General features: G+C 42.2%; 1 protein-coding gene across 1 annotated transcript; it reads right to left on the bottom strand.

Annotated features, from left to right (window-relative positions):
* Window positions 1-1,533: 1,533 nt before the first annotated feature.
* On the bottom strand, window positions 1,534-4,310 carry LOC306974877 (B2 bradykinin receptor). The gene is made up of 2 exons (XM_079572277.1): window positions 4,294-4,310; window positions 1,534-3,047 (listed from the first exon to the last, which is right to left on the bottom strand). Exon 2 carries the CDS (start codon window positions 3,039-3,041, stop codon window positions 1,974-1,976), a length of 1,068 nt encoding a protein of 355 aa, XP_079428403.1. The 5' UTR covers window positions 3,042-3,047; window positions 4,294-4,310; the 3' UTR covers window positions 1,534-1,973.
* Between the last annotated feature and the right edge of the window lie 5,272 nt (window positions 4,311-9,582).

Below are 9,582 nucleotides of genomic sequence, written 5' to 3'. Positions count from 1 at the left end.
AATTTACGGCGTCATTGAAAATAAAGACTTTTTCGCTCAGTTACTCACAATACCCAAGTAACATCTCCGAGTACTTTTTTACTTTTACTTGAGTAAATATTTGGGCCACTACTTTTTACTTGTATAGCTTTTATTATTTCAAAGTAACGTTATTGTTACTTGAGTATATATTTTGGCTTCTCTACCCACCTCTGATAATATGCTGTATTTACAAGTCGAAGGTTTAAAGCCGCATTATGCAACTTTTTATGCGGAAAAAAAAAGGTGATATTTGTGATTATTTGACCTTGTAGTGACCCAGCGGCTGTAGGAGTGGTCAAGCTGGCGCACCAGAATCTTTTTTTTTTTTTTAAGGTTTTCTAGTGAGAGGCTCGGTCAGCGGTGAAAACCTTCCAAACAATTGTTCCTCGAGCGGAAAGTAAAGGCGTCATGGTGACAACCCATACAGCAGCTGGGGTCACTACAAGGTAAAATACGCACAAATATCAACTTTTTTTTTCCACATAAAAAGTAACATAATGCTCCTTTAAGTGACTTCATTTTTAAATTACTGTGTCACAAATATTGCAACCTCTCATTTATGTGTTTCTATTCTCATAATCCTGGTTAAACAACCTCAGTAATGACAGTTTGGCTCAGTGTTGAGTTCACATTTTTCACCCCCAGATGGCGCTTGTATCACACACACCTTGAGATATAATCTGCAGCTTTCTGTCCTTTTTTCAATCTAAATATCTGATGAGGGATTATTAATGACGGGTCGATTGTCCCATTGCAAGACTTTATAACGGAGTGTAATGAATGAATCAGTGCAGTATTATTTAAACCTGTGGGAGTTTTTCTTGATCTGTTTTCTGGGGTCCTGTTTTATGAAACTAATAATAGGTCATCACATTTTCCCATTGTGTTGTGGGTGAGAGTTGGACCACACACAGATTCAAATTCCTTCTTCATCACGGTTTGAAATGTGGAAAAGTCTGGGCCTTTAACTTCTAAATCTTGAGTCCAATCGTGTAAACGTTGATGGACAGAGCGCGTGACGTGAGCCTCTATTGTGTAAATGAGTTGAAGGAGGAAGTGACCTGCGTACCTGTAATTATTCCCAGTTCAGCCCTAATGCTCTCCGGTAATGTCTGCTCATCTGGACCCACACACTCATCTGCAAATTCACTCACGTTACAACAATACTCACAATAGGAACAAAAATCCACAACCCAGGAAATGGATAACGGATGACTCTGAATCACAATCACTTTTCTTTTTCTTTTCTTTTCTTTTTTTTTCCATAAATAATCATAAAATGCAATACAAATATTTACATTGTACAATCATTACAATAATATAACAGGCTTCTTTGTATTTAGTAATAAATTAATAAAGTCACAACCTTTGCCTGTAATGGACACTATGACACTTTCTATCACACAAAGGGTAGAAAATTGCTATGGCATCGATCCTCATTTTTCATCACTTTGGACCCAAAAACGGCTCAGTACTGGGTGTATGGTACAATTGGTCTTTTAAAGTGATAGTCTGGAAGTCAAAATGTTTTACAAATGTTATAAAATGTACAAAATCAACCACCTGGTCTTGCATTTTGATGTAAAGTAAGTAATATATATGTTATTTTTTGCAAAGTCCCTCCTTCCCGGATCTCAGCGACTAATCAGATTCTAAAGTATCCTCCCGTGTCGACCAATGAGACGAGCTTTTCCAGTGAACCAGCCTGCCAGGTCCAATCAGGACAGGAGGGGGAGGAGCTTGATTTTTGCAAACTAAAAAGGGCTTTGTGGTTAAAGACGGGAGGAATTTGATTGCTAACTTTTAAATTTGCTCAATCTCTCCTCTCTCTGCAAACTTACAGACTATCACTTTAACAGTCAATATGCAGATCCATTTATCTGTTTGCTGCTGGACTCTCACAACTTCATGGGAGTTTATTCCTGCTCTTCTTGTCCGTGCTCCCTAAAACATCACAAAACGATGTTCTTCCTGAACTGTTTGTCCACGCTGACACGATGCAACTCATGGAGCCTGGTCACCGAGGAGAAGCTCACAGTCAGGGGGTCTTTGGAACCTCGCTTCAGTCTTCTCCCACACACCTCCCGCGCCCTCTTTCTGAAGTCCCTCCCCACTAACACCAGCAGAAGCGGGTTGATGGCGCTGTTGCTATAAGCCAGGTACGTGGACAGCTGTAGCCCCACGTCCAAAACGTGCCCCCACAGGCATCCCGGCGTCAGCCCGAAGTAATCCAGCGTATCCAGGAAGAGAAGGAGCTGGTGTGGAGTCCAACAGATCAGAAAGACAACCATCACAGCCAAGACGAGATACGTGGCTTTCCTCTCCGCTCTGAAACCGGCCAGTCCAAGCGTCCCCCCATCCTTCAGAGAAACCACGATGTGACCGGTGCAGTAGGCCATCAGCAGCACGGGCAACACGAAAGAAAAGATGTTCCTGGCGATGTTGTGGTGCACCTTCCACTCTGGATGAGGATAAACCAGGATGCACGCTCGGACACCCGGGTCTTCAACGTAGCTGACGGTGCGGAAGAGCAGGATGGGTAAGCTAAACATAAACCCAAGTATCCAAATGATGAGACAGAAGCGTTTGGCACAGGAGCGTCTCCGGAACGGGCTGGGGCTCATGGGCTTCACCAGAGCCAGGTATCTGTCCAGGCTGATCAGGGTGAGGAAGAGGATGCTGCAGACGTAGTTCATGGAGATGGCCACGTTGACGAGTTTGCAGAGGAGTTCCCCAAAGTCCCACCTGTGCCCGTTGGAGATGGTGAAGGCCCAGAAGGGAAGGCAGGACATGAGCACCAAGTCTGCGGCGGCCAAGCTCCCGAGGTAGATGTCGGCCACGCTGCAGGGCTTCCTCTGGAGGCAGAAGACCAGGAGCACCAGAGCGTTCCCCAGCAGCCCGACGGCGGTGAGGAGGCCCATGAAGGAGGGCTGCAGCCAGGACAGCCACAGCCAGGCCGTGGAGTAGATCTCACAAGTGTCCATGTCAGGGACTTGAGGTAGGGACGCATTCACAGACATGGGGATCTGTCAGAAACAAAGTCACGGTTAATAGTTTGGCACTGGAGTCTGTGTGTGTGTTGAGCTCTCCTTGGGTCTCTTAAGATTTTTTAAGGCGCACACAGGTTTCCATCATCAGCCTGAAAACATGCACAACAGGCTAAATCCTGATCAAAGGCCAAACCGCCTTTGCTCTGCCCGATCCCGTCAGACCTGGAAGCTAAGCAGGGAAGGGCCTGGCAGGACTGGGATGGGAGACCGTTTGGGAACACCAGGAAGCTTCGCGAATGTAGTGAGTGGTTGGTGGTGGTCGGAGGAGCCGATGGCGCAGACTGGTTGCCTCGCTTCCGTCAGTCTACCCCAGGGCAACTGTGGCTACAATAGTAGCCTACCACCACCAAGTATGGAGTGAACAAATTGTGTAATGTAAAGCGTCTTTGAGTGTCCAGAAAAGTGCTATATAAAACCAATGCATTATTATTATTATTATAGATCTGAAGATTGGTTCCCGGGCACTACAGTCACATTAACTGTTTAATGTAAGTCTATTAAATGCGATTTTATGATGAGGACCCCAAGACCGGCCGTTGTCAAAGTAATGGCTAATAGAATTGAAACAAAGAAAGAAACAACACCTGTAGTACAAATTTAGCCACTTTTGGAGGCCCCAAACTGTTGCATAGTCAGTTTAGAGGAATGGAAAAAATTCTTTGAAAGCAAAATCATACAAACTGTATTTCCCAATTAGCATTAAAAAGTGTTATTTCCTTTTGCAGGCATGTTTGACGTAGTAATCCCATGGAGGCAATGACCAGGGAAATATTTGTGGATTTTTCTTTGGACATGGTTAAAGGTGAATTATGCAACTTTTTATGTGAAAAAAAAGTTGATATTTGTGCAGTGACCCAGTTGCTGTACGGGTGGTCAGCATGGAGCCTTTACTTTCGATTACGGTGGTCTCTACAACTCTTCAAGATGAATTGTTTTCTGGTGAGAGGGCAGTGAAAATCTTCAACAATGGATCCTGGAGCGTCCTAGAGACCACTGTGACGGAACGTAAAAAGTTGCGTAATGCACCTTTAACCATTTCCCTTTTCCTAACCTTATTTTGTGTCATCAAATCTCAACTTTTCACTGCAGACCGTCCCTCCCGAGCAGACTATCTAACAACATGTTGACCTCATATCTAGCTCACACGCCAAGGTCAAATATTTACGATCTTACATACCCTACCTTTCAGTGCTCTACAAAAACTCCAATATTAAATTCTCACCTTATCTCCGGAGACGTGCTCCCATCCAGACAGAGAAAGAGCGTGTTGAGTGGTCGACTCCTGGTTCTGTTCAGACTCATATATATGCAGACTCATGACGTCACGCCTCCGTGTCCCGCTCCTTTGGCCCCCACACACCTCCCTGTTCATGTGGAGACTATTCCCTCTGCCCTGACTCACCACTGACTCCACCCGGGATCTGATAAGAACATCATTTAGTTCAAGTTCTGTAAAGCAGTTTTATGTTTTAAGGAATCTTGGTTACTTTAGACTTTCAACTATTTGGAAAATCCAAAGGGAGTGCGCTTTTTGCCGTATTCGAGGGGGGGGAGGTTCATGCTCATCTCTGGTTGTGCCGCTCCTTCAGGCATGTTCTTGCAAATTAAATCACCTGTGAACAGAACACAAACCAAGCCATAATATTACATTAGAAGGACGTGGGGTGCTTTGGGCCTGGGGTCGTTTGATGCTGTATATTACGTTTTCCTTGGATTGCCAAAGCAAATCTTCGCCTGGATGCCTCTCCTTTCCTAACTGCTTTTTCGATCGCTCTTATTTACACCACATTTTCAAAACATTCAAAAATTGCCCCAGCTTATTTTGTCGCTGTGGATACGTCTGTGTAAGCACTCCAGTCCAGAAAACGTCTTTAATCATGGATGTTGTCGTTAACTTTAACAGGTTTATACTTTTCAGTGCTGAGAATAGATTCACAGACACATTCTTATTATTTGAGTGGATATTGTGAGGAATGTGTTTTTCTTTGCAGTACCCACACAAGCTTTCGGGAACCGTGCACTGTTAATGGTAAAAAAATGACAAACACTGTTTTACTCACTGGCCAGTGTCTCATCCAAAAGCTGCAATCCAATTACAGACTTTGTAAGCCATAAGTGAGTAAAGATTGTGTACAGTGGACATCGGACGGCCATGTGTGAAACTGAACCTTGATGACAGAGTTAGTCCCAAAAATAATACCAAAAGATCAACATAAGGAGGAGTTTAACATTCCAAAAAACTGTCCATCATCACATATGTTTTATTGGAATGATACTTCGAAAAGTAATTCCTTCTTGGAAACGCAGAGGCCGAGCACAGGTTTTGCTCTTGCATCTTGATCTGCGACACCTTCGTTTCGTCCTCCGTCTCTCGTGGATAGACGGCACCAAAGTGTCTCAGAGCTGTATTTGACCTGGGCCCTTTTGATGTGGGGGGTGTAGTCATTTTCTTCAACTTAATTCCTCCATTGTTTATATAGACTGCATTTTAAAAAAAGTCTTTAACCTGTTAAGGACCACCTATTTTGATGTACTCTCGCCTGGCTAAATTAAAAAGTAACCTCTCCATATTAAAATGACTGTTAAAACAACATACTTTGTCCAAATTGCTTATGTGAACCATCATAGGAATCAGGACAAGCAGTAGCTTCTTTGTACATTTAGAAGGACATTGTGACAAAAACATGTAAAAAGGTTCTTTAGTTATAAAATTAATAAAAATATAGCTTTTTTATATATTGAAAATTACACATAAACTGAAATGTCTTTCCTGAAAATATACTTCATAGCACACACTCCAAATTGAGTACAGTGTTAACCTTACTGGTAGTCAGCATGTGTGTAAAATTTCAGAAGTCTAGGTCCAAGTATGTTGGATTTGTAAACTTTTCAATTTTTTTGTGCTATATCTTGTTAGCATTGTGCACAAACCTCTCCAAAGTGCCAAATGTTATAAAAGCATATTTTCACAAATTTGTCAAACAAAGTGCAGCAGTAACAACTAACCTCCCAAAAATGGACTAAATCAAAGCAAAATGAAGTGGGTCTTTCTTTTCCATATTTATCTCAGTGCACAAAGGTGCGTCAGTCACACCCTTCCCCCGAAACAAAATGGCCGCCTTGTTCACTCAGAAAAGAGCCCCTTACACGTCTTCATTCACTGTTGATCTGGACTATGGCATATTGTTGGACAGAGACAATGGACCTCTACTCAGATGTACCACTGTCAACTGTGAAATCAATGGCCCTGTGGACATTTTAGACAAGTTTGTGCCTAAATGCTAATGTGGCTAACATGTGGCTAACATGTGCTTCTGGCACCCACTGAGCACTGCCAGCACAAATATCAATGTATTTCTTTGGGAAATGGCTCATGACAGAATAGTCGTTAGGATTAAGGGAACAGAACTGGAATTGCCAAAAAAGTTTGTTTACAAGAAGATTTTCTCATTTGTGGAGTATTTTTAGGTAATTTCTGACCGTGAAAATTGAAAATAATGAGCCAAATTTTCCAAAAAGAGTGTTTTGTTGAAATTGTTGTTGAATTATATTTTACTTGAGTATTTTGGACCCAAAAAAATCAGTCAACCTATGATTGGGCCACACATAATTTAATATGGATAAGAAATGCTTAATTTTAATGCTCGATTTTTTATTTTTCTGTCCTTAATTAATGTTTTGATGTATGTGATGGTGCTCCATGACTGGAATAGATGTTTGGGGAGAATTGCCTGTTTAAAAATCTGTGCCACATGTCTATATTGGTCGAAATATAATTTGATTTGATTTAATTCCTCCATTGTTTATATAGACTGCATTTAAAAAAAAAAAAGTCTTTAAAGGGACTATACAGAGTTTAATTTTTTTTTTTTTATTATGTGTTTTCCACCCCCTTCTTGCTCCAGCAATGTCCTAATGTGTAGAATGAGCTCAGACCTGTTCACCACTAGCCTGGTTTTACCCTCGTGCTCTGAGGGGTGAACTCCTTTGAAACGACTGGATCTGATTTTCGCTAGCGTTTGGTCGTGACGTACGTAATGCGCCCGAGCGAGTGAAGCAGCGATCATAACTCTTGGGGGCATTCCTTGCACATTCCAAGGCTTCAATGTGAATTTCTGGATATTTGATGGCTAGGCTAGCTCACCACAACTGCCTCTAAAATCCTGCACTGTCACTAAGAAAGTTGTTGCTTCGGGTCTGAAGTGCCGTCATGCATGAGCTTAAAATAGAAACTGCAGTTACGCGTAAGACCTGACAATAGTGAGCATAAAAATGTCAGCTTCCATCTAGTCCCTTTAAATAAACTGTGGACCAAATTAGGAGAAGCCTACAGAGCAGGGAGGGGCCCTCAGAAGTGCTGCTATAAACGTGTTCTGTTTTGCACTTTCTACATTTCCTCCTAATTGATTTTAACGACTGAACAAACCTGCTGAAATACATCGGTTACAACAATGATGGATGAATCTCAGGGCCCGGACACCCCTTTAAAACGGTCATCGCTGAAGTTTCCCTTTATCTACCGTCATCTACTGCCATCAGGCCAAAACAGTGGCCAAATCGTTGATTTTAAATGCGCAGCTTTAGAGACTCCTTTGACTTGGTTCTAGTAAAATGTGTGAGACGTCCCGGGCCAGACTATTCAAGCTTTTTCAGAACAACATAATGAATTGTATACAAACATAAACTAGCATTTGAAAGTATTAGCTATTAATGCCTATTTCAATGCCTATTAACTAAAAAATCCTGTGTCCCCAGTGCAGCCCCCTGTTTGCATGTAAAACTAATAATCCTAATAAAATAATAATAATCTTAAGGTTAAAACAGACAAACCACCACAAAATATACAGGACGTAAGTATACCGTTTGTGTGAAGAAATGAACTACACTGTCAAACTAAACCCCAGAATAAGTTGAGATGAATATGAAATGTGAATTGACTGAACCCCTTTTAGGTGGAAGGGGTGTAGGGGGGCCCATCAAAATAGCTTGTACCAAGGGCCCAGAATTTGGTGCTACGCCCCTGGGTAAGGATATTAATTTCATATAAACCCACCTATAGGAGTAGGTTGAAGATGTGGCCACAGTGGCTTGTGGACCTAAATTTATGTTGGAAGCCGAAAAAAATATAATCACCCAGCATTTAGCTAGTTGGCCAATTCTAACGTCAACCTTCCTGTTCACTGCGAGAGATTTCTTGTCAAAGATTGTGGTTATTGTAGTAATGTGAGGTATAAATGTGTCAGTGGGAAAATAAAGGGAATTATCATTAGACTTAGAGCATCAGTTTGGTATTTCACTGTCGGGTCTCAATGCTTCATGACTATGTTCAGCGTCACACTTGCTCGATTTGGTGACTTCCGACTCCAAATGCAGGAGCAGAACAAATCACAGACACTCTGGGTAACATGGAGTCCTGATCCGAGCCAATCCTTCTGTTTAGTCTCTGTCATCACCAGTAACAGCCCGCTATTTGTAGAAACACTGGAGTGTCATTGTCATAACAAGAGGTGCAAGTGTATTTTTCAGACTCTACAAAACTTAAACAGACCCTTTTACTGAACATTTTACAACAACATTTTAAGTTAGGGCGAGCTTTTTTTCTTATACCATACTCTGCCTTTACAATACATTTTCTTTCATTTATATAGAATAAATGCTCACAAAGATACATAGTTCAAGACTATTTTAGTGTTTTATTTTCCAACTCATCAACAGTTAGTTGTGTGCGGTGGTGAAAAAGAACATGCATGACACAAAAAAAACAAGTATGTTACAGTTAGAGGCTTGTCTGAGGGAAGGATATACATTTTGGTATCATGTTTACAATAGTTACAGTTGTTTTGGTCTTTGTCTTTTCAAAACCATCCATTGTTAGAACTCAAGTGAAAGCACTGTAGAAAACACACACAAAAAAAACTTTTACATAGCATAACTGAAAATAAGTTTCTGACACAGCACTTCCACCACAATGCTCATTATTTTCCATCCATCCATCCATTTTCTTTCGCATTATCCGGGGCAGGGTCACGGAGGCAGAACTCTGAGGAAAAGCCAGGACCTCCTGATCCACGCACACCTCCTCCAGCTGTTCTGGGGGGACCTCGAGGCGACACCAGGCTGGCTGAGAGAAGACATCGTCCCACCAGCATGTCCTGGGTCTTCCATGAGGCCTCCTCCCAATCGGACATGGCTGGAGCACTTCCTGAGGGAGGCGACCAGGAGGCATCCGGAACAGATGCCCTAGCCACCTCAGCTGGATCCTTTAGACAAGAAGGAGCAGCAACTCTACTCCGAGCTCCTCCTGGGTAACTGAGCTCCTCACCCGATCTCGAAGGGCCACCCTGCGAACTCATTTCAGCCGCCTGTATCCGTGATCTTCTCCTGTCGGTCATTACCCCCTCAGTATTTTCAGAATGCCAAATAGTTCAAAAGAATAGTGCAATTGGTTGGATTGAGAGGATAAGAGTTGCAAAGTGACAAACACCTGATATTAATAGACACCAGGGTTGTG

Source organism: Gobius niger (assembly GCF_951799975.1).
Source record: "Gobius niger genome assembly, chromosome: 15".
NCBI classification, from domain to species: Eukaryota; Metazoa; Chordata; class Actinopteri; order Gobiiformes; family Gobiidae; genus Gobius; species Gobius niger.
The sequence above is the reverse complement of the archived record's forward strand: the minus strand, read 5'-3'. Positions and strand labels throughout refer to the sequence as shown.

What these genes read in the sequence shown, in the direction of transcription:
- LOC306974877 (XM_079572277.1), bottom strand. Translation starts at nt 3,041, where the DNA reads ATGTCTGTGAATGCGTCCCTACCTCAAGTCCCTGACATGGACACTTGT.